General features: G+C 35.2%; 1 protein-coding gene across 1 annotated transcript in view; it reads left to right on the forward strand.

The window, feature by feature from the left end:
* The window catches only part of LOC121407424 (guanine nucleotide-binding protein G(o) subunit alpha-like), a 53581-nt gene extending 28760 nt beyond the window's left edge, over nt 1–24821 (forward strand). Inside the window, exons 4-9 of the mRNA XM_041598490.1 lie at nt 684–825; nt 10902–11062; nt 15619–15747; nt 16965–17094; nt 21284–21437; nt 22588–24821. Coding sequence (XP_041454424.1) covers nt 684–825; nt 10902–11062; nt 15619–15747; nt 16965–17094; nt 21284–21437; nt 22588–22775 — 904 coding nt within the window. The 3' untranslated portion in view covers nt 22776–24821. The remainder of the gene's footprint in view (nt 1–683; nt 826–10901; nt 11063–15618; nt 15748–16964; nt 17095–21283; nt 21438–22587) is intronic.
* Nucleotides 24822–25422: the final 601 nt, after the last annotated feature.

Genomic DNA, 25422 nt, shown 5'->3' on the forward strand with positions numbered 1-25422 from the left:
TGTGTATTGAAGGTGTGGGGTGCTTGTGTGAGGGTGTGTGTGAGAATGTGTGTATGTGTGTGGAAGGATATGTGGGTGAATTAGTACCTGCACACAAGTAATAATTTTTTTCACACCTTTTTTCATTCTTCACCCAGCAACTTGGCGCAACTTAAATTTTACGATCTTCAGGAAACTGACTCGTAGTTGGTCAACCAAGCATATACTGTATCTTCATAAAATATTGTACCAAAATAAGGCGGGGAAATAACTTTCTCTGGACATTTCAATAAATCAATGATGGAATGCTCATACTTGAGAAAGGACAACGTCAAATTGATGACATATTTTCTGACTCTATCTATCTCTATTTCTATATATGGTCAATTGCCATGTGATGTAAAAAAGTGCACTTCTGGAATAATATTAATCGAAAATGGTGCACTAAAAATATTTTCATCTCAAATGCCTTCACATTTATAACGTTCAAATAATTCCCCCCCCCCCATCTGTAATTTTCAGACTATACATTCGCTATCGGTCACAAACGCACATTCCTACCGTGTACAGTGCGTGTGACTTATCGTTCGTCTTGAGGCGATAACCATGATAACTCATCTATTCGGCGAGTCAAAGTTTTATACAGCATACACAGACATGATTATTTTTATTTACAGAGAGTTTTAATTGTTTATTTCTTACAGAATTATACACGAGGAGGGTTTCACGGCGGAAGACTCTAAAGTGTATAGACCCGTGGTATATAGCAACTTACTTCAATCTATGGTTTCAATGCTCAGAGCGAGAGAAAAATTCGAAACTCCTTTCGGAGAGGAAGAACGAGAGGTAAGCTGCCATATTCAAATCAAAGGTTAAATTTCTTATTTCCTCACGATGTCTTTAGTGGCAAATATTTGCAAATTTTCATAAATTTATGTAACACAATGTGACAAATATCTTTGCATGTGTCTAAGGTAACAGAAATATATAATTGCTGAATAATCGTGTGTGACACTTGCCCTTTTTACCGATTAATGTAGGCTCAGTAATTAATGAAATTCATTTATTGCCCTAAAAGAGATTGGCATTATAACTGTATTAATCAAATTGAAAATAAATCAATCAAAACAAAGAGAAAGAAAATGCCACAGTCATACGGTGAAAATTGTCACTGAAACTGTCATTGAAAGTCACACTTTTATAAATGAAATTGTGATTTTTTGTTTCATTAGAATCAATCCATCAATTTAAACAGTGTCGTCAAACTCTTACAAGTGGATACTAAACGCATAAAACATTCACATATTTTTGTTTATCGACTTGAAAGTGAAAGCCTAGTATTTGAGTACTATTGAGGCCACTCCATATTCTAAAAATAAAAGGTTCGACGAAAGGTATACAGTAACACAAATGGATATCATAATATAGATGTATAAGGCATCTTTCCAAGTCAAGCTTATTAATGCACACTCGGGAATATATGCACATTCACTGTATATAATTTCTGAATGTAGTCAATAATAATTATATGTTTTTTCTGACTAGGCTTTACCATCTGATAACAGCATAACGTTTATTTAAATGTATAAACATGTCATATTGACTGGATATTATAATTGCACATGGGAGTAAACGCTCTTTGTCATTAAGTTATCTGTTTCAATAAGTAGGCCTAATGCATCTAAACATTTATTGCCATTTTATACTGATTTTATTTTATAAGCCCCGACTCGTGAATAGAGCTTCATATCAGAAACTAGTTTCCTTTTAATCCTCAGGCACTAGTCGGTGGTAATTTCTTCCTCTTGTACATATTCTTGTTGTCTTTTGACTGAAAATAAGATAAGTAAATAAGTACTGTATTAAGATTGAAAAAAAATCGTCATGTCATTTAATAGTATTATGTAAATCACTAAAATTCTAACTACTCGTAGTGCATCCCTTGGTATTATACATGTCTATTTGATTTCTTTGTACTTGTCGATGATAATTTATTTTCAAACTGTTTTTTGTTTGTTAAAACTTCACGCTATTCAATGAAAATGGTATGCTCTATCTTTTATTTTTTTGCATAAAGATTAAAAGTTGTACCCGAATTTCAATGAAAAATCATCGTTCACATTTTGGCCCATGTTCTTCAAACCCTTAAAGCCTGTGTATAGCTTTGGTAAAGGGTCAATAATGTGATTAATCATCGAATATCATCTAATATGACAGTCTTACTGAAGCGTAGAGACCGTTAGATATTTTTTCAACTGCACTTCTCTGAGAAAATTTCAAATATTCAAATCTTGGAAATATAGCGCCCTCTCTCGGCGATGCTTGTTTTAAATTTAAAAAATGGGCATTCAAGCACTTATCTTATAAATTTAGTGATTAGATATCCAAAAGTTACAGACAAAGAACATATCTTGAAAGTTTCAGCCCATTCCATGATTTGGAATAGGATTTAATTGAAAGACAAAAACACACAGATATTTTAATTTGATCGGGTGACCCGATCAGGTTAAATTTCCATGTAAATTCGCAAAATTTATCCTGTAAAACACATTTTCATTTCATATCCTCCACATCATAACTGTTATAGGGCATATCCATTCATATTAGCTAGCAATGAATTGGAATAGTGATAGGTGCATTTTGGTGGATTTACCAAAACTATACACAAGCTTTAATGTTGTGGTGTACACCACACTGTATTAAATGAAATTTCTGTTTCTGAAAGGTTTTAAGCCTTCTGTAAGTCAATATAGTATTCAGATTTTATTTAACTTGCAAAGGGCCTTTTTGTTAATTTCTCGTCAGATAAGATGCTGGGAAAATGTTAAGAATAGGCCTAATATACGATCTAAAATCGAAAATAGCTCTCACGCAACAACTAAATTTGTCTGATTGATAATCATCGGAAAGCCTTCATTAAGAAAAATTATTGTTATAATTAATTTATTCATGTTTAATCAATAATCAATACAAGAGTGGATGGTAGTCCGGTTCAGTTAAAAAATTATGCTTTGCATTGGACATGTTGGAGCCCTCCACGGATAAAAGAACATAAACATGATAAAATAAATAGCAGAACATATACATGGTAAATGAATAAAAAACAGAAAATTAATGAATATGATGAAATGTAAACAACTTAACATAAATCAAAACATTAACCGCAATTAAGTGCGGCTGCACGTGGTATACTACCCTCCCTCCCAAACTGGATCAGGTTGTAAGGTTGAGCATGTTAGTGAAAGCTTTGCAAAGTTTTTTTTAAACTTATTTAGGGACTTCGAGTTTTGTACAGACAATTGTAATTTATTGAATACAGAATTTGCAGTGAATGAGAATTATCTTCTTTTGTATTCAGATAAAAACGGTTTGGTATATGTGGACGATTTTGGGCGGAATGTATAGTATTATAAACAATAGATCGTTTTACATAAATAGTTTCAAATTTGTTGGTGCAGAATTGATACAAATGTTGTATACTAGAAAACATTGTTGGTATTCTGTTAAACAGGTTGCCAGTTGAGTGTAGATAAAGAACATTGTGAAGTTGAGTAATCTGTATTAAAATCCGAGCAAGTATATCTTTTATGCAATTTCTGTAATCCATTTTATTGCTTTTCGAACATTTTCCACACGCTGTATAACAACGTTTATTATATGACAATAATGTGCAAATAACTGTCTCAAATGATTTTTGTTAATCAAATGTTTAATTCTTCTTATGCACGCAATAGAATGTGATATTTACAATAGATGTATTGTATATGCAAAGACTAACTTAAATGAGAGTCGAAAATTATTACTAGGTATCTAATATTATCAACATGCTCCAAAGGTGTATTCTCAAATTTTATTATGAATGTTTTATTTTGTAATTTTCGTTTATTACCGAAAAATATAATTTCAGTCTTTTGTGGGTGTAAATACATGCAATTAATTTTGAGCCATTTCGCAATTATGTCCAGATCGGATTGTAAATTTCTTTGTTTGTTAATCATTCTATCGTCGCAATCAAAGAGAGCATATAAACCGAATTTTGTGTTATCAGGTAGAGGTAAGTTTCCTAAATAATAATGTAAACAAAAATCAGGGGCCCAAATATGAGCCCTTAAGGGACACCTGTTTTTTACTTTTAAAAGGGGAATATGTTGTTCCTTTTATTAAAACACATTTCTGTATTTCAGTCAAATACATTTTAAAGCATAGTAGTTCAGAGTGTTTTATACCAAAGTAATACATCTTGTCAAGTTATAAAATATATTGGAATTACATCGAACGCCTTCTGTAGGTCTAAGAACAGACCCCCCCCCCTATTATTCGACCAGAGTTCATTTAAGTCAAAATAAAATCAATTACGTCAAACAGGTAGATGCCGAAGTGAGAGTCCTGAATCCAGAATGACGATCACATAGAATGTCATGTTTAATTAGATAATCATAAAGTTGTTCATGGACTGTTTTTGTTGACAGTGTCGGTAGAAGCGAGATTGGTCTGTAATTCTTTGGTTCAAAAGTACCTCCTCTGTGAATTGGTGTCATCTTCGCTTTCTTAAATTATTTTGGAATTCGACCGATTTGGAGTGACATATTAAATAATTTTGTAAGCGATTTGGCGATATGAAGAGATTTTTTCATCAATGTTAGATGCAGACCATCAACCCCAGATGCCTTTTTTATCAATATTTTGATGTTCTTTTAGTACATACTCTTCTTTTATTTCTTAAAAAAAAAGTTTAACAGTCATGAACAATGTATTCTTACTATTAACATTTTTCTGTAGACACTTGTGCATCTTGTGCTAGGTTCGTTGCAAACTTGTACAAAATTTCAACAATATTTTTGATCTGTAATCAATACTCCATATTTAACTATCTTCACTTCTCCTATTTCTTTTTTTTTACTTGGTAGTCTTAGTTTTTTATTCAGATAATTTGCTCTATAGCGGAAATATTCAAAGTTCTCCCAGCATTGACGGTTTCTAGTTTTATAGAATTTCCTATGGAAATAAATGAGTTGAAAAATGCTGAACATCGATCATCTTGTTCCGTAGGCTTCTGTAATTAATATGTGCTATTTTAATTAGTTTTCATGTGGAAACTCATCAGTTTTAGATGTGTTTTAATTTTGGTCATCTTCATTACAAATACAACTTCCCAAATGCATCGATAACTCACCATTTTCAATATTAATATTGTCCCAAAATGGTAAAGTCTGTAACAAACATGTACGTCGTTGCCAGTCCTCAAATCCTTCTAGTGGCTTATATTCACATAGTGGAATGTTGTCCCAAAATTTGTACATGTAAGTGCACTTTTATTTCTTTTTACTGGCTTACTACAACAAACACATGGATACTTTATTCCCATATATGAAATATATATACATATATATGTGTGTATATATATATTTATATATATATATTTCAAATTAGGGTGATATTGCACATTATAAATATCCTAAAATAATTTCAAGACCGTTAATGAGCAACTTTTATAGATACTTTTCTTACAGGTAATAATAAAACTCAAGTAATCCTTCATATATATATATATATATATATATATATATATATATATATCAGTGTTGTAGTGCCTTGATGCTCGGCCTTGGCCTTAAGGCGCCTTAAGGCCTATTTTTTCAAAGCCTTGGCCTTGAACATTCAAGCCTTGGCCTTGAGAGGGCCTTGGCCTTGGCCTTGAGGATTTTGAGCCTTGAAATTTCAAGGCATTTTCAAGGCTTTTTCAAGGCATTTTGTATTTTGTACTTTCATTTGTTTTATAAAAGTAATTATAAATGTTTCAATTGTTCTGTACATCTAATGACACTAAATACTACCAGTCAGCAGCAGCAGAAGCAGTAAGTGTACTTAGCAGTGCTATCAATTGCAATTATCATCACATAATTATGTAACAAAGAGAAGTGATGAAAATTAATATTATTTATTGGTAATATGATGTAATCATGACTAATAAGGATAATGACAATATCAATAATAATGATAATAATTATGATTAGGATTATAGTCAGTGGCGTAACTACAGGGGGGCATCCCCCCCCCCATCGGCTGACTAAAAAAAGGAGGAAAAGAGGGAGAAAGGAAGAGAAACGTAGTGGGAAAGAAGACATTAATGTTCATTATAATGTTATAATTATGTTATGTTACAGTACATAAACATTTTTTCATATAAATGAAACATAATTTGCTATGGGCATATATGTCTTCATTGTTCCTGGTGCTCCCATTGTCTGTTTACCGAGATATATAATCCTGTTATACTAAAACCTCCCGTTTTCAAGTCAATATACACCAAACTACCAAATATATTCCCTCGCACTTCGAGTTATTCTTTAACATGTACAATATTATGCTTCTTTTTCATGAATACTTTAAGTGATTATCCCACTTTAAGGTCTTAATATGAAACATTTCCTGTCCGTGCTTACGTTCGCAGTAGTTAATTGGTGAAAGATGTCTGCTCTCCATCAATTCCTAGAATGAGTCCTTAAAATGTCCCTTTTTCTGTTTTCTGATCTGAATATCAAAAATTTTCAGCTCGCGCATCGCATCATTTGGTTAGTGAACTACGTAAGGTCTTCTTGAATTCCTACAAACAAGCCTTAAAATGCCCCTCTTCAGGTCTGAATTTCCTAAATTTTCAGCTCGCGCTTCGCGCTCGCAAGATTTGATTAGTGAGATGGGTATGTTAATCACGATTACAAGTGCTTATTTGCATGTTTAGATGTAATTCTAACAAAATCAGCAAGCGCTTATTGGCACTCCCATTAAATGACTATGGTGAGATGTGTATAATCTTAATAGATAAAAGATTCCTAAAATATAGTCCTTAAAATCTTCCTGTTTGGGGTCAATATTTACAAAAATTTCAGTTCGCACTTCGCGCTCGCATTATTTAGCGAGACAGGTACGTATCATGATTACAAAAGATTGATTGTAATGTCCCTTTTTAGGTTTGAATATCAAAAAATTTAAGATCGCGCTTCGCGCTCGCATTATTTGACTAGTGAGATTCATGTCTGTTTATTGGCACTGTCCTTATAAAAATATCTCTATTAGGTCAGTATACCTGGCAACTGGGCGCGCTTCGCGAGCTCACTAGGCAGTTCCAAGTTTTTGCTGGTGCCCCCCAATGCCGTGACCCACGGTACGCCACTGATTATAGTGATTTTATGACAGGAATAATTCTGACAGATCTGACTGCAATTTTGACAACAATTTTCATACTTTAAAAATAGCTTACTCTAAAGAATGATAACAAGGTTGATTTCTATTCCATTAGGTTTTCCTTGTATTATTTTCTTTGACCAACAAGAATGTTTTAAGTCTTAATGATATTCTGAAAAGATTCGGTAAACTTGAACACAAACTTCAATTTCGTCATTTCCAAATGGGCTATGGCATCAATGGCATGATGAGCCAAAAAAAAAAATTGAGGGACCAAGCATGGCATTCAGAGCAAAATTTTAGGTTTCAAAATAAACAAATTTTGGATTGTGCTTGCATAAATTATTGTTAAGTAAGGTTTGCATTCAATTTACACAAAAAAATGCTTAGAATGTCTAGTTTTTAGGTCGGAATATTACAATTTTTTTAGCTCGCGCTTTGCGCTCGCATTATTTGATTGGTGAGTTATGTATCCTATTTATGAGTCACTAAATGCAGTCCAGAACAGCTTCCTCTTCATTCTGCCTCCCCTGTACCAGGTAGAGGAGAAAGACATATGTTGAGAATGGGCATGCCAGGATCAGATCACCTTGGTAATAATAATTATTGCAATGTGAATCGCCTAGAACAATAATTAAATGTTTTTATGTCTAAATTTCCATGATCTATCATGAAATTATTTTCGTTTTAAATGTACAAGGGTCAAAAATTTTGCTCGCTCACACCTTTTATACATTTGGTCCTGTGTGTCATGTATGCCGCCTAAGCAATGTTGTCTAATTTTTTTCCATATATTGTACAATTGAAATGCCTTGGCCTTGAGGTTTTCGGGCCTTGGCCTTGGGTATTAAAGCCTTGGCCTTGGAGGTTTGAGCCTTGACCACACTGATATATATATATATATATATATATATATATATATATATATATAATATATATATATATATATATATATATATATATATATATATATATATGAAAGATTACTTGAGTTTTATTATAGGTATAAAGAATCGATACCTGTAAGAAAAGTATCTATAAAAGTTGCTCATTAACGGTCTTGAAATTACTTTAGGATATTTATAATGTGCAATATCACCCTAATTTGAAATGTATATATGATAGAGTTATGGAACTGATTATACCCAACAATGTATAGCTAAATTCAACTGCATTCATCATTGTAATGATACCTACCAACATGGTCATTACTGAACATTTTAATGCTAAAAATAAATGGTAATTGAATGTTCATATGTATGTATTATAATCCACCTATAGTCAAAAAAGCTTTAGAAGAACTTCTTATGATATTGTTCATATGGATGTTACTATTTCAGTAGAAATAAATAGATAAATCGGGTAGGAATGAGTTAACCCTGATCCTCAAGATAGGAAGTGGAACGAAGAGCTGGAAAAGAAAATAGCGGCATGTACATGTGTAGAGGGTATTGGCCGATACAGAATCATTGAGCAGCCTTATGCAAACATTTCCACGTACATGACCTTGAGAAAATGATCTCCGACGAAGATTTCGGTGATTACAGAGGAACAGTCTGGTTTCAATCTTTCTCCTCATAATGTGACGTGTACTCAGCCGACGATCGATGATGCCCATATTTGCTCAAAGTCAAGAATAGCATGGTGTGTAACCACACCTTTGCTCTCGCTCAACTCCGCGAAGAGGAGAGCTGGAGAGAATGGGAGAGAAAAATGCATTTTCCTGCTCTCTTTCTCTACCCATCAATGTGGGCCAAGAATAGCCTGTACGCACTATACGTCACACACGTACACACACAAACTAGGCACCCACACACACACGCGCGCGCTCTCCCTCACACCGAGTCGAACGCTCTCCCCCACACACCCGTACACAAATCCAACGTAGTAGGCAATCCATCATCACTGCAGACTTTACTGCGCACTGATAAGTGACTGCGGATAAAAATAGCACATCGGGATGTTGTCCCCCTGTGAGCAGTGCATAGTGTGCACGGTGTGTGTGTCTTCCGTGTGTTTGTGTATATGTGGAGCAAGGGGTTCATCGCGAGTACAAACATGGACGAAGATGCGTTTTGTCATCGTCCACAGCGGTAATGCATATGTCTCACTACATTAATTCTGATTAAATTGTGTAAGAGACTGTGTAATGCACATTGCCCTGTTTGAAACCGTAGGTCACATTCGATGAAGGCAAAAATAGTAAAATCGAATGAATTGAGGCATATCCTTTTAGATGCGATCGTGTCGCCCTAATTCATGTGGTTATCTTATGACGATGTAAACATAGTGACGAAATAGTTAGGTTATTGTGACGTAAATGCTAGACATTCTCCTGTGTGTTTTGCTTTTATTCTATGACGTCAATATGTGTGATAAGACTCGATATGAAGGGGCACGATCAATATCAATATGGAACCCGTTTTTCACGTGTTTTGTTTCTTCTAAAATCTACTCCCTCCCCACACATTCCAATATACATCGGAGGAGTCGGATGCATGTTCCACTCCATAATATTATCAAGCCTATTTTTTAGGAACGAAATAGCAGCCATACCATTTGATAGTTATTGAATGGTGTCTATTATATAACTTACAGTTGAATATTAAATTTTCATTGTGCATTGGTGTAGGGTAAATATGACAGTATTGTGTGCAACAACTGTTCATCTTTAATGTGTAAATGAATCTCCTTTTCATGAGTGAGGGAAAATATGATAAAAATGTCCTACGTTATGAGATCCTGATTTTGTTTTCAAAATAGAGCTAGTAGGCCTATATGTCTATATGAGATCCATTATCCATTAAAAAAATAGTTATTCAATATCACCTGTGATTTCATTTGTTTTGTAAATGTCGTTGATATATGAGTGGCAAAAAAGATAAAAATATACTATACTCTGACAGTTTTGAGCAGGTTATTTTATTTGAAATTAGTAAGCATAGGTCTAAAGAATTTTGGGACTTGTCACTTCATATTGAAAATTTTAGATTGAAAAAACATTAAAGATGATTCACTTAATTATTTGTCATTTATTTCATTTAGAGAATCTATCAGAATAAAATATCTAAACTTTTTTCAATTGCACCAAATAAAATTATTACCAGGCTTTCTATCGTCATTTTAGACTACTTTGTATTCGTGTTGTTTCATAGTTTGTGAGTCATTCGTCTTAACCGATCTGATCCCTCAATTTAAAATTCTTGGGTTCATGACCTTAACATTGATCAGATCAGCGCGCGGTTTTCTTTTTTCCTTGTAGAGGACACGAAATGGAATGCATTAATCACGTGGGGAGCTTGGCGGGAAGTCAACCGTCGCCTACCGTATAGCCGGGTCAATAGCCGCCTTATACCTTTTTTCAGTGAGAGGCATTGGCGGCGGAAGCCAAAAATCTTAGGGGGGACCACCAAAATGTTTTGACAAGCAAAAAAAGGGGATCAACCAAAATTTCAGGGAAGGACCACCAAAATTGTTTGACAAGCCAAAAAAAAGGTTATCAACTAAAAAATTAAGGGGGATCGTCACCCCTCCCCCGCTTCCACCGCCTATGGTGTGAGGTGAAAAAGTGATAGGAGAAATAAAGATTGATCTGAACTGATCATAAGTCAAAGATAAAATCCGATAAGATCATGAAGATTTTAAGATTTGAAAATCTTAAAATCTTCACGAGCCTTATCCCACCCGAAAACTCAGAAAAATCTAAATATATGTTTCTCTTTTATTTCTTGCTTCCATAGGAAGATGCCAAGTTAGTATATGACACAGTAAGCAAGCTCCAGGATTCAGCCCCCTACACTCCTTCACTTACAGCTGCACTCCAAAGACTCTGGACAGATAGTGGCCTCCAAGAAATCTTCAACCGAGCCCGGGAGTACCAACTCAATGATTCAGCCAAATAGTATGTCCATCGAGCCCATATTCTGCATTATTCATTTGTTTATCATATGATTAACATTTTTACATTTTAGGTTTAGAATATTCACTGTGTTTAATTGCATTTTACATTTTCATTGTCTCGCCTGCACATAGCAGAGCGAGACTATAGTAGGCGCCGCTGGCGTCTTCAACATTGAAATCTTAACCAAGGTTAAGTTTTTGAAATGTAATCATAACTTGGAAAGTATACAGACCTCGTTCATGAAACTTTGACATATGGTTATCAAGTATTACTAAATATCCTATTTGAGTTTCAGGTCACACAATTGAGGGTAAATGTCATTCAATGAAATTAAACCATGTTGGGGTAATCAACGCTGAAATGTTAGCCAAGGTTAGCTTTTAAATTTCATCATAACTTGAAAGAATATGGATCTACATTAGTTCATGCAAACTGGACTTAGAAGAAATCAAGTATCAGTAAAAATCCTGCCTGATTATCAGGTCACATGACCAAGCTAAATGTCATTTAAGGTCAATGAACTTTGGCTATATGTTTTGGGTATTTGTTGAATTGCCTTCATAATTTTGAAAGTTTATGGATCTAGTTAATGAGACGTGAGCTTAAGGGTAATAAAAAACAACTTATCGTTTTGCACGAGTCTTTTCCCGGTAACTTGATCAAAATTGAAGGTCATTTAGGGTCAGTAAGCATAGCATTTTATTATCATATGAATGGTGTTTATTGTGAATAATAATTTTGTTCAACAGATGTTTTTAAAGCCAGCATATATTGAATCGCGTAATGTAAGCGAGAACCCAAAATTATGAGCAGGGGCTTATGTCGGTAAAACAATAATTAACAAAACGAAGGGGGAAAAGAGGAAAGTGGGGAAAACAGGAGCTAGAGAGGCAAGCAAGTGGAAGTGTTAGCGTGAATTACTTCACGATAAAGCATGTATCGATATTACTAAGTAATGAAACAGCAAATTTACAAGTTATTATTGTTTTGTATAATTGGTAACGCAACAAGGTAAATATAAACGACATGTAGACTGATAGAGATTCAGATATAGGTAGATTTTTTTAACTTGCATTAGAGGCCAGAAGGGCGTTTCATGAAAGGACTTGTCGGACGTAATAAACTGCCTACAGGAAAGTTTAGTTAAATGGTGAAACTTTCACACTTGCATGTTTTGTTGCACACCAATGTTGCGATCTTTGTGCGGGTGCATTTTGGTGTGTGCCGTCATGATTAGGCTCGTTAACAAGCGCTTGTTGATTTAAACAAATCTTGCAAAACTGTTGGGTAAAGTGTGTAAAGACTCATGATACATAATTATATAAACTGACTTTTCGTGATTTACTGGCGTGCAAAATAACAAAATGTACACCCTGCATTTTGATGATTAGAGGACGCGTTTTTACGAAAGTACTCAACACGTGATAACGCACAGTGACGTGATTACATGAGTAAACGTTGGAAGCCTTTTCAGGACGATCGTTCCATATTTTTGGACCAGTATGCGGATATTGTACTGAAATATCATTTTTCTATGTTTAGGAATGCATATTTGGTTTCTTAATCGAGTATCAAAATTATGGGCATTTGAACACATAGCCTTATAGGTACAAAATATAATCGAATTTAGTTGGAAACAAAATATTTTTAAAACTACATTGTTTGAGGTTTATGGATATCATAGAGTTTCATCAGCTCAAGGTAGCTGCGGTATATGACTTGAAGAAAATGTTTATTCATACACCAATGCGTTTTTCCTCAAGAATTTTTACTCAGTTGCATCAAATGCATCAATGGCATTGACAAGAAGGACATGAGTATTGAAATTCCTCTCCCAAACGTCGAAGAGGTTTCTCGCTCCACATGGAGCTCTTTTCTCGAAGATTCTTCATAATTAGGGCATGTATGGCGGGTTATATTGTAGCTTACCACACGGATATAGAAGGCTTGCTGCAACTCTGGAGTGCATTGGAGATCGTGTTATATGTATGTCTTTGAATAATGCGGCGGGGTGAAATGCAACTCCGACGTGACCCGTAGTTGGTCACGACCGCTGTCCCCAGCTCTGTCGGTGACTCATACATGGCAACAAATGGCGTAGCCAATGCTTAAAAATATAGCCCCATGCAGACTGATGTGTACAGGATAATTGCAGTACCTTATTAGAAGTTTAAACGAAGAATTGCGTACACTGTAAAAACTGTGTTGTTAAAACTGACACCAATCGGTGTTAATAGAGGACCACAACCTGAGGTGTTAAAATTACACCCTAGAGATTGAACATCACACGAAAGAGTGTAAATGTAACAACCAAAGGTGTATAATAACACCTATAGGTGTAAAACTAACACCAATTAACACCGGTGTAAAATAACTGGTGTGGTCCTCTATGTACACCGGTTAACACCACAGTTTTTGCTGTGTGTACCCGGTATGCTCTGTTTGCTGTAGCGAAAGGGGGAGGGGGAGTATTACTTCTGTCATATCGTTTTGGGCCACCTGCCTATAGTGACACTCTTCGTGGGAGGGATATGGGTGGGTCTGCCACTGGCCCCTGCGAGTCCGCCATTGTAAACTAGTCAATAATAATGTCTCCATACGAATATGCGTAATTATTGATCACATGTAAAACCTAATTAGTATGTGTTAAGTACCACAAAATCCCTTAAAAAGGGCAATGGCCATACCTCGGCTCACCTCTTGTATAATATTGTAAATGTAGAATTGTCTTTTACATAATACATTGACACCATTTTAGATCAATTGGTGATTATTCCTGTTATCTTCGTAAAATACATTAATCGATTTTTGTTTTCGGCTTTAAAAAGGGATTGCCTGCGGCAAAATCTGTATTGATCTTCTACGGACGTCTAAATAAATAAATCTAATTAATTTTGCGCTAACTTTCATTAGAACAGACGGTCCTTGTCGATAAATTGTCTGCGTGATGAAAGTTTCTATCTTGATTTGAAATTGTCCATCATGTACCTTCTGGACAGGGATCGGGAGATGGAGTTCTAGCAGCCTTCATAAACCTTATTACCAGGGCACCCTCTTCTATAAAACCATAAACGTCCCCTTCGATCAGATTTCTCGTTTTCAATCAACTTTTCCCTTCTCGTTGCCGTCACCTGCCGGCCAAAAAACGCGGCAAAAACAGAGATGAACTCGCTGAATGGCGATAATCTTTCCGTATGACGTCATCCAACTCTCGATGACGTCAATCTTAAACAGCTTAGAAGTGTAAGGCTTGAAAGGCGTGCATAATGGAAGTATGCATCCACTTCATCTAGGGCGAAAATGCTAAAGAGAAGGCTGGAGCGCGGAGCTTAATTGAAAGTGATATTAAACACCGGAGTCTGTCGAATTGCAGACATCAAAGAATTCATTCCAATAAGTCTTTGACACAAAATGCAAGAAGACTTTGACACCTTTAGAGAGAACAGCATTAGGTGATAGTTTCCGCAGACATCAATATAGTGAAGCAAATTCAATCCTTAATCGACCACTCAAATATATTCATCAGACCTGCTTACAGAGAAAAAAACTTCGGCGTGATGAGACCACACCAACTGCACAAAGCCATCTATTACGCACTGTGAATGCATTGTTTTTTCAGTGTGTCAATGTATTTCATCAAACATACACTGTACTACAGGGATAAAAAAAAGAAGGAGTAATCAATCATTGGCTTTGATCAAAATACAACACATACCGCAGGTCATAGCAAATCAATGTGTAAAATTTAATATGTACGTGCTTTATCAGCGTTTATTTCTCCCTCATCCACGTTTGCTTTTGAACATTTTACGTGTTTTCTGCTCCGGCAGTCCGGGGGGTGGGATTGTGATGACCTCCGGCCGCGGATGAAACTTGAAATCCATTGTTAATATACTTTTTGGAAGATTTTCAGTTTCAATTTCTCTTTTACAAGTTTGTAACAACATGATTTCTCAATGTTTACAAATAGTTTGCCAATATTGTATGCCTTTTTCGTAAGTTACTTTGTTAAGAACTATTAAATGATTGCATATTTATGTGTGGAGGGACGCTTTCAACCTATGTTCTTGTTAATAATACTAACGAATTCTGTTTTTTTTTCTTAATCTTAAATCTTTATAACGGATATATTATCATTTCGTGTTTGTTTAATTGCAGTTAATGCAGTCCAATGCTATGTATTTATATGAAAGGAGCACTGTATCTTTCGAGTTTTTTTTTCAATTCCATAGAATTGAAAAAAAAATCGAAAGATACAGTGCTCCTTTCATATAAATACATAGCATTGGACTGCATTAACTGCAATTAAACAAACACGAAATGATAATATATCCGTTATAAAGATTTAAGATTAAGAAAAAAAAACCAGAATTCGTTAGTATTATTAACAAGAACATAGGTTGAAAGCGTCCCTCCACACATAAATATGCAATCATTTAATAGTTCTTAACAAATACAAACAAATTTTACCAAGCATGTCAATAATTTAAGTTAAGAATATCATCCAACGCAATAATTATTATGGTGTTTTTTTTATCTCTGTCCCCATTTTCCAGTTTTCTAGATAATCTTGATAGAATTGGGTCTCCTGACTACCTTCCTAATGAGCAAGATATCTTGAGAACACGCGTTAAAACAACGGGCATTGTAGAAACACACTTCACTTTCAAAAATCTACATTTCAGGTAAGACTTAGTTTTCTCAAAACATTTTAACCTTTTAAGAGAAAAATAGAAGAAAAACAGAAAACGTTCTCGGTCGAATGATCTACTAACATGTCCCCAGATGGTCAACTGTATTATAAACGTGAGTCAAACTGGTTTATTGATTGAAATTGTATATACATATATAACAAAATATGCTGAAGATAATACGTGAAACTTTAAGATATATATATATATATATATATATATATATATATATATATATATATATAGCTCAGTCACATGACATACACTTCATATTTTGCTCTTTATGTGTCACATGGCATGCATAATTAGTGACACATTCAGTGTCATTTGACACAAATTAATGTGTCATGTGACTCACAAGGGCTGGTTTTCAACAGGTGTTTGCAGTCTGTAGATGTAGACATAATAATGTTGGCGGTGGGAGTGGTTGTAGAATTAGAAGTACAGTAGTAGTAGTAGTAGGAGTAGTAGTAGTAATAGTGGTAGTAGCAGTATTAGTAGTAACAGTAGTAGTATGGTTGTAGTAGTAGTAGTAATAGTGGTAGTAGTAGTAGTAGTAGTAATAGAAGTAGTGGTAGTAGTAGTAACAGTAGTAGTATGGTTGTAGTAGTAGTAGAAGTAGTAGTAGTAGTAGTAGTAGTAGTAATAGTAATAGTGGTAGTAGTAGTAGTAGTAATAGAAGTAGTAGTAGTAGTAGTAGCAGTAGTAGTAATAGTAGTAGTAGAAGAAGAAGAAGTAGTAGTAGTAGTAGTAGTAATAGTAGTAGTAGTAGTAGTTGTAGTAGTAGTAGTAGTAATAGTGGTAGTAGTTGTTGTTGTTTTGTGGTTTTTGTTGTTGTTGTTGTTATTATTATTGTTGCTGTTTCAGTAATAGGTTTTCCCTGAAATTGTTTGTAAACCAATCTGGGAGTGTTTCACAAAGATTTGAAAGATCTGACAATCCTACTTAAATCAAAATAACGTTATGTAAACAACCATGTCCGTATTATTCAAGGGCCTGCTGTCGAAAGATTTACGTTTAAAGGCAGCTTTAAAAATCAAGCACACGTCCCTGATATGCATATTCTATTGGTTAAAATTTGGTTGTGATTGGGTTTGCTTCAGTTGCATTGATCGCGTTCCTCCCTGCAACAGTTACTAGGTCACGCTTGCTATGTTTATGGAATGCTTCAAATTTTGATGTCACAATTTTCTTAATTTGTTTTGTCACAGGTTATTTGACGTTGGAGGTCAGAGATCAGAAAGAAAAAAGTGGATACACTGTTTTGAAGACGTCACAGCAATCATATTCTGTGTCGCTTTAAGTGGATATGACCAGCGACTTCTAGAAGATGATGTCACGGTATGTTAAAAAAAACAGGGTTTTCTCTCTCTCTCTCGGTATATTCCTCCCTCTCACCTCCAACCCGCCTCCCCCGTTAGCAGACATACTGTATGTATTTTTTTCTTTCTTTAAGATTGGAAAATGTTGCTGGTAATTTGTCTAATATGGTGTGGGTAGGGGTTTTATGTAAACAATACAATAAAATACAATAAAGGGGTTTCCCTTCATTCAAGATCCAGCTCTGTTCTGTACTATTCCATCTGTAATGTTTTCTTTTCTCTTTTGTAACATCGATGCCAAACACGTCTCAGCTCTGTTACGATACTGCAACAAATAACAATAAATATTTAGTTTTGAATTTGATATCCTTTTGTTTTATTACAGGAAATTGATTATACATTGAACAAATCAATAATAATAATAGTCTTACATCTCGTGAAGTGCTGATTATAATCCAAAATTAAATCCAAGGTGGTTGGCGAAGATTCCGTAAATTAAAGTTCACAAAGATGGCGATGATGAAACTGATGTCGAAGCACGATGAATAACAAGAGTCACTGTAACGAGTTGAAATGTCTGTGAAGACGATGTTGATGATGATTAACAGTCGATTTCAGCAATCCATGGGTTGAAAAGCGTTAATTGTAACAGGTCGATAATATCGATGAGAACTGAGAATTCCTCAAAGTAACTGCAGACTGTTCATTGATGGCGTGCAAATAATTCCACGGAAGATAAATGTGGTATTCCAGTTGGAAATAATCTATGCTCTGACATAAAGTCTTGCGTGAAACTCTGAGTTCTGATCTGATACGATGTGATGTGATGTAATCTTTGAAGAAACTGCCAGCTTATATATAAATTCACAATTCTGGAAGCTTCTAGTGTTGTCTACAAAAAGAACATTCTGCCAATTACCAGAACCGTCTAATTTTAGAAGCCACTTGAATGACCTCAAGGGAATTAACAATGTCAACAAAATAGCTAAGCCTTTTGTTCTTTTCACTGCTAATACAAGTGTATTGTGTAGCCTTCTCTACTCAGAAATAACAAAATTCCTCAAGCTTTAAATAGGTGTAAGCATTATAGAATATTCTCAATCATTCTATGCCATGAACAACCTTTAAGAGGAAATAACTAAATAGATGAATGTAATTGCTCTCACAATTCTTTTTACATATAACAACTCCAAAGCAGTGTCGTACAATGTGTCTCATAATGTGGTCACACCGTGGAGCAGTTGGATACGAGTACTATGTGAGAATACTGTGAACAAACACACTGTAGACTTGTCCACAACATGAAATAATGAAATTGAATGTGACCATTCTGACAGTGTGAATCACTTCGTTGCTTAGTCCACTCTGGGAATGTACTGTGGAAAATCAAACTGTCCAAAGTGTGAAATTATTTTCACATTTTCAACTTTGGCCATTTTGACTCTGCGAATGCCATATTCGCATAGTCTACTGTTGGTATACACTGTGAATACTCACACTGCAGAGATGTCCACAGTGTAAAATAACCTTCAATCGTTTAAATTTGACCATATCAAAAGTGTCAATCAAATTATCGCTTAGTCAGTGACTGTGGAAACGTATTGTGAACACACTATGAACGTATTTGTGTTCAGTTTTGTTTTTGTTCCAGCAAGGGTAACACTTTTTCATAAAATTTTCACTTTGGTGGTAATAATTTCGACTGGCATTCTTGGAAATTAATTCAGGCAATTATAAAATTCGCTCAGATAAAAACTGATGTTAAAGATAAAGGAAAATAGTCGCAGTGAAAATTGATTTTATGGGAATTCCTGAAAGAAACCATTTTAATTGTCACCTTTATATCCTAGATCTCGATCTGGCACAGTTACATAAATTGAAATTATGAAATCCAAGCTAATAAAACGATAACACTAAATTACACTAAAAATCACTAACACAGACAAGAACTGGTGGGGCAGTGTTTTATTATTGCGAGGAAAAAGACCCGACATTTGGGTCAAATGTTTTGCTTATTTCTTTGCAATTACACATTCAGAATCGTTTGACACTTACATTACATTACTCTTACATACAGACACTGGGGTGGTCATTTTATTGGTGTCCCTATGAAATTCATTTTGAAATCGCTACAACAAGAATTTATCTTTAAGATCCGTATTAACTTGAAAAGAAATTGTACTTAGCAGGTGGTTGTGGATTTCAGTTTTATAGGCAAGGTTGGGCCCATTGCAGGGATGTGACCGAAGCGTATTTAGACTCCAAAGCTCGAATTCGATGTAAATTTTAAATATAGCGTGTTAATTCCGACTAAATCTGTCGTAATTTGCGAAGTACCTATTCATTGTAGGATATGAAAAGTGTCAGCTGTAATAGATACAGTCTATTTCAGTCGACTGACCGGGTTGGTAGTCTGATAAATTTCCTTATTTAGAACACGTCAAATGTCTCTTTTCGTAGCAAGTTATATATGGCTACACGGGTAAAACGAGCTCACAAAGAATCGTATTACAGAAAGAGAGAGAGAGCGGTTTTTTATTCGGTTCATTATAAAGTCTTTTCACATGTTGGACGTATCGGGATGAACAAGACACTGTACTACTTTCACATCTTCCTAAGAAAGCACGTTGAATCAATGCGATTTGCAGTGGTATTTAACGCGCTTTTTGATGACGTTTGTTCCAGTGTGGGGAGACTTTCCCCTAGGCGTCTTCATGATGAATAGGGAGAAAAGGAAGTAATAATATCCGGTTTTCTTGAGATTTCTCGCAAAGCATTCATAAAGGCGAAATTAAATGAGAATTCCTATTTAAGAAGATCAGTTCACATTTATGTGTTTGCATACTGATATAAATTGTATATGCTTTATAAATGAAAAAAAAACAGATATGCCAGTAGTTGCAGTAAACACTGATTTCATGAGAAAGTCTGTAAAACCAGGCTTAATTGTCAGTATATCATCGAGGATCTAGATCTGGTTCAGCTACATAAACTAAACTTTGTGAAATCTTGAAATCTACGCTGAAAAATGTTCACACCGAAGATCACCAACACAGATAGGCACACGTGGGACAGTGTATTATTATTGCTGGAATAAAGACCCGACGGAAGTGACCGAATCTGCACTTATATTGCTTATTTCTCAGCAATTACACAATTTCTTACAGAATCCTTAGGCACATATTTTTTATTCATACAGACACTTGGGTGGTCATTATATTAGATTCTGTAAAAAGTCATTTCGAGATCGTTACCAGAACTGGAATTTATCTTTAAATGATATACATTTATATTATTTGATCAAGGGCCCGTTGCAGAAAGAGTTGCAATCAATCGCAACTCTAAAAATCATGTGCAACTTGATTTTCAACCAATCAACAGCGCGCATTTGGGACTTGCGATTGATATTTTGACTTTCTGCAACGGGCCCTAGAAGAGTGGGGCATTTTAGCAATCGTTTCGCAGACGCTTTGTATGAGAATCTTTTATCAAAACCCTTCATAACCCAGAAGATTTTGTCGAGAACCATTGAGTCTGCTGAATGAAAACAGCAGTGTCGTTCTGGAATCTGGACAGACAACATAATTATTTGCAATTTTTTGTCTAGTCCAAATCTTAGACGATGTGCTGTCCCGTTCCACTAAATTTTGGCAATGACCTCTTACCTGTCTATGGTGGTTTGACGGGTATTTTAAGTACACTGTGAATGTTGCATAAATCGCCTGCAAAGTGTATGCTTAAATACGCTAATAATGCAAAACAACTTTAGAAATACTTGATATTGTGTGATTATTATGTAATATACAAATGCAATTCCATGAATACAGAAGAATTTGATTGTACAAGTATTCCCTAAATGTTCGCGTATTTGTGACCAGAGCTTATATTGTGATTAATATCAGAATAGAAATGAAAATGAAAAATATTGACAAATAATTTTATTTCTAAATACAAAATGAAAAATTTCCTCTACGGTCATGACGATGAGTGTTCTAAGGTTGGACTGTGTGAATGTGATCCATGTTTTTAGTGCGGGTTTTGACAGTGTGTAACTGTGATTCACACTGTTAAACGCTTTTAACAGTGTGACGGTGATTTCCTTCAGTGTGTCCACAATGGGACACTGGGTTGTTTGTAGTTGCACCCTACTTCCAGTTTTCAGATATGAACTTAATACGTCACATTCGTTATCTTGTGACTCTCTGTAGAATCGGATGCAAGAAAGCCTGAAGCTCTTTGATTCCATCTGCAACAACAAATGGTTCACTGATACCTCCATCATTCTCTTCCTAAACAAGAAAGACCTGTTTGAAGAGAAGATCCAGAAGTCACCATTGACCATCTGCTTTCCAGAATATGAAGGTAAGATTTTATCATGGGTATAGCTATAACAAGGGTGTCCAGGAAGAACCAAGGGTGCCCAGGGATACCAAGGGTGCCAATGGATTCCTAATATACCTAGGAATACCCATGGAAGAATCTAAAAAGCAGATATACACCTCTGTATTTACCTAATCGCTTTTAAGATGACTGGGTCACGTCAGAAGAACAGGGCTTTATAGATAAACTTTATGGGCTCATTTTGCCAACATTTGTTTTTACAACTTCAAAACTGTGTACATTTAGGGTATTGATAAGTTAATTGGCTAAACTTTTCCTTGTCTTACTATTCTTAAATGGATAATTAAAAAAAAAGAATTTCCATATCTCTATGTTCCTGCCCTGGATATTAATCTTTTTTCTTCGTCCTCTGGTATGACCCTTCAGTTAGTACCTCAAGACTGGGTTTTGTGCTTTGATCATAGTTATTAGGCCATATCATGAAAGTTGCCAGCACTAACAAATACCCATTTTCTAATAGTTGCCATATCTACAGGCAGAGACTAGTATAGGAGTATTGTCATTCTGATCAGTGCATGACCATGTACCTTGATCAAAGAAAAATTGCACGTCATGCCTCAAAGCTTCAATAAAGAAATCACAACCAAGGAAGTTTTAACTTCTTCATTTTTAGCTCGCTTTTTTTAATAACTAAGATAACCGCTATCACTATGATCACTGGAAGCTTGCAGCATGAATTTCTTGGTGTCGACAGTGTGAATATATATATAGGTATATATTTCTGTGTGACTTAAAGTCTCACTTAAATTCAAAGCTGAGTGCTGAATATAACACATCATGCTCAGAGGACGCGCGCTACGTACTGTGTATTAATCAGCCAGATCGTGGGTTTCCTTGTCGTGAGCGTCGGCACTAATCTTGATTAGTGCCGACTTAGCCATTATTAGTATTATTATCACTATCATTATTATTATCATTGATTATTTGTGTGTGTGTGAAGCAACACCTGGTTATCAGAGATGTATGGTCAACTGTGGGTTCTGATATTAATATGATCATACTAAGGGTGGCTTTAAGAAAGGAATGATAATTCTGTTATTGAGAGCGTTCAATGGCCTTCGTCAATCCAATCGATACATTCTGATTGATACATTCTAAATCTTTATTACAGGTGCTAATGAGTATCTACCTGCTGCTGGATACATACAGTTACAATTTGAAGCACTGAACAAAAGCGCCAACAAGGAAATCTATACACATATGACGTGTGCAACGGACACCAACAATATTCAATTTGTGTTTGACGCGGTCACTGACACAATAATAGCCAACAATCTACGAGGGTGCGGCTTGTATTGAGACTAGTAGGTAGAATTTCGATGGTTTTGCTCTTTTTCATGGCAACCAAACAAGTTTCTTCTTTTGTTTTTCTCTCGTACAAACACAAGTGGAGATAATAAATGTTTGTTTGTTCGTGCGCACGCTCGGGAGAATGTTGTGTACGCGCTGTGTGCGATGTGGATCACGTGACACTGGAGCTGGAGATGAATGACGCCATGTTGTTTTCCTTCATGTGATCAAACCACTCTCACTTTTTTGTGATTTCTAACCCGTGGGATGAAGCGATCATATAGTGCGTTCTCTCTAACCATGTGGATTTTGTGCGGAATTGAAACCATCACGACTTTCCTGCTTGATCACCATGCCCTGTCCAAAGTTACGATTGGATATCATCAGTCACGTGATTATATATGCTGTGCTGATTGGATAACGGTGTCATTCGTCTGCATCATTTTAGCCAATGATGTCAATTCCGAATACTTGGGTGCTTGTGAAATGCTAAGCGCGCGAGCGCGCGCGTGTGTGTGTGTGTGTGTGAGAGAGAGAGGTGAAAAAGAGGGTGGTAACGAAGAGTAAGAATAAAATATTGGGAAACTTTTCTAAGATTATTTCTATGGTATTCGTGTCGACCATTATCATGTTTTTGATCTCACGGACAGAAAAAAGTGTGTATATATTTTGCTACGACTTATAACGTTTACGCCTTCTACGGAGATCACTCAGTCATTGAAATACAACGCAACCACGTGACGTTTAGCTGATCTTACCCACAATTCATTGAGATATGGATATCACTACCATATAAGGAGAAAATCGATGACCTGATTAATACCAATGTTATTAGTTGCTTCTTTTCATAATTACATCAAAGTCGTGTCCCCTGACAACATTTAGATCGTGAAAGAGGATGACTTGAAAATCTGATCATTTCGCTTTTTACTACTACTACTGAGGACGCAGAAGGACCTTAATATAGGACTATTTCGTGAGAAAAAAATACGAACTACATTTATTTGTTGAGTGGTTGGGTAATATATAAGTGTTGGTGTTGTTATTATTGTAAAACACACATTGTGTTTCGAGAAGTAAGCTATTTCGTAAGGTGCATTTGCAATGGGACTTGTGATATCCAAGCGTCTGATTCTCTGTAATTACTTCTGTTTCGCCGATATTTTAACTACCTAATTACTTATTTTAAAAACTGTAGTTAGTCGCATCAAATTCTCTTCCTTTTCTTTGGTTTAATCCACCCTTCCTGTACTTCTGTACTATATCATTATCGACATAGTGGATATGTTCTTTTTTTACCAAATCAATCTTTATTGTGGCTGTTGTATTTTGTTAATTTTATATGAATTGCACATTCCGATTGCAAAAAAGAGTCATCATCATTATTGATCGAACTTTCTTGATATTAAGTGATTACTTTCACAAGAATGTTATAAAGTGGTAAATGCTTGATTAATCGTGTGTAATTTAATTGATTTATGGTTCCATTAAAAAAGTATCATAAAAAAATCTCCAGCAGGAACAACTTACGATTCTTTATCCGTTTTATTCCAGTTAGGAAAGGATTGTGTGATCTGCTGTTCTCGACATTATGCAATTATATTACGTAGTCATCATTCCAACATTCCCATAAGCCTTAATGATTAACAATGGAGAATTCGAAAACATTTTTGTTTGGGAGTTAGTGCCGACTTGCACAAAATAGTTTCTTTTTATTTCGTAACGCCAATATTCCACGGTGAATGGTACACTCTAAAACACTGAGTAAAATTCTACCCAATATTTAGTAGAAAGGGAACATACATGTTTGCTGGGTATATTTTTTAAACCCCATATTGCGATGAAAGCATTTTTAAGGGTAAATTTCAACGCAGCATTGTGTAAAATTTACAAAGTATTTGGTATCTTTTTTTCCAACTAACATTCATGTTCCCATTTTTACCCTATAATGGGTAAACCTTTTTTAGAGTGTATCAACTTGACCCGCTGGAAAGAAAATGGTATCACACAATGTATCACACAACATTGAGACTATATCACACTCAGGATACCTCTTAGGTGTGTTAGGTGCAAGTGTTCACAATCCGTTCACAAAGTCATGATGTGTTTATAGGGGAAATAAAGTTTGGTGTTAAAATAGCAGGAAAATAAAATATATTGATGAAGGTTTGAAGAAAGAAAGTTATTAGAACGTTTTGGATTTGTGACGTCATAAACGAGCAGCTGCTCCATATGTTATGTAATATAAAATGCATAAATTTCATTTTTTTATGGTTCCTGATGACTTCTGAGAGAATTACATTTCATTGATTTTTTTACCATTTGCTATGTAGGAATGCTGCTGGCATATGACGTCTCAAATCAAATGATTAAAATTCTACTAACTTTTTTTTTAATTCGTTGATGGATTTTTCTCAAACTTTCGGGAATGTTTTTTCCTGCTATTTTTACAATAATCTTTTTGTCAGGGTGAACTTCCCCTTTAACACAAGAATGCTCTAAATCAACAGTGTGAAGAAGATTTCACAATGTGTTCTACACTGTGAATACACTGATGGACATTGGGTGATTTTAAGTCCGGTGTTGGCGATGGTGTTGGTGTTAGTGTTGGAATTTGGATTGCTTCCCCTAGCTCCAAAACCTATTCTGAGTTTGT

The sequence above is a fragment of the Lytechinus variegatus genome, chromosome 2, assembly GCF_018143015.1.
Source record: "Lytechinus variegatus isolate NC3 chromosome 2, Lvar_3.0, whole genome shotgun sequence".
Lineage (NCBI taxonomy): Eukaryota > Metazoa > Echinodermata > Echinoidea > Temnopleuroida > Toxopneustidae > Lytechinus > Lytechinus variegatus.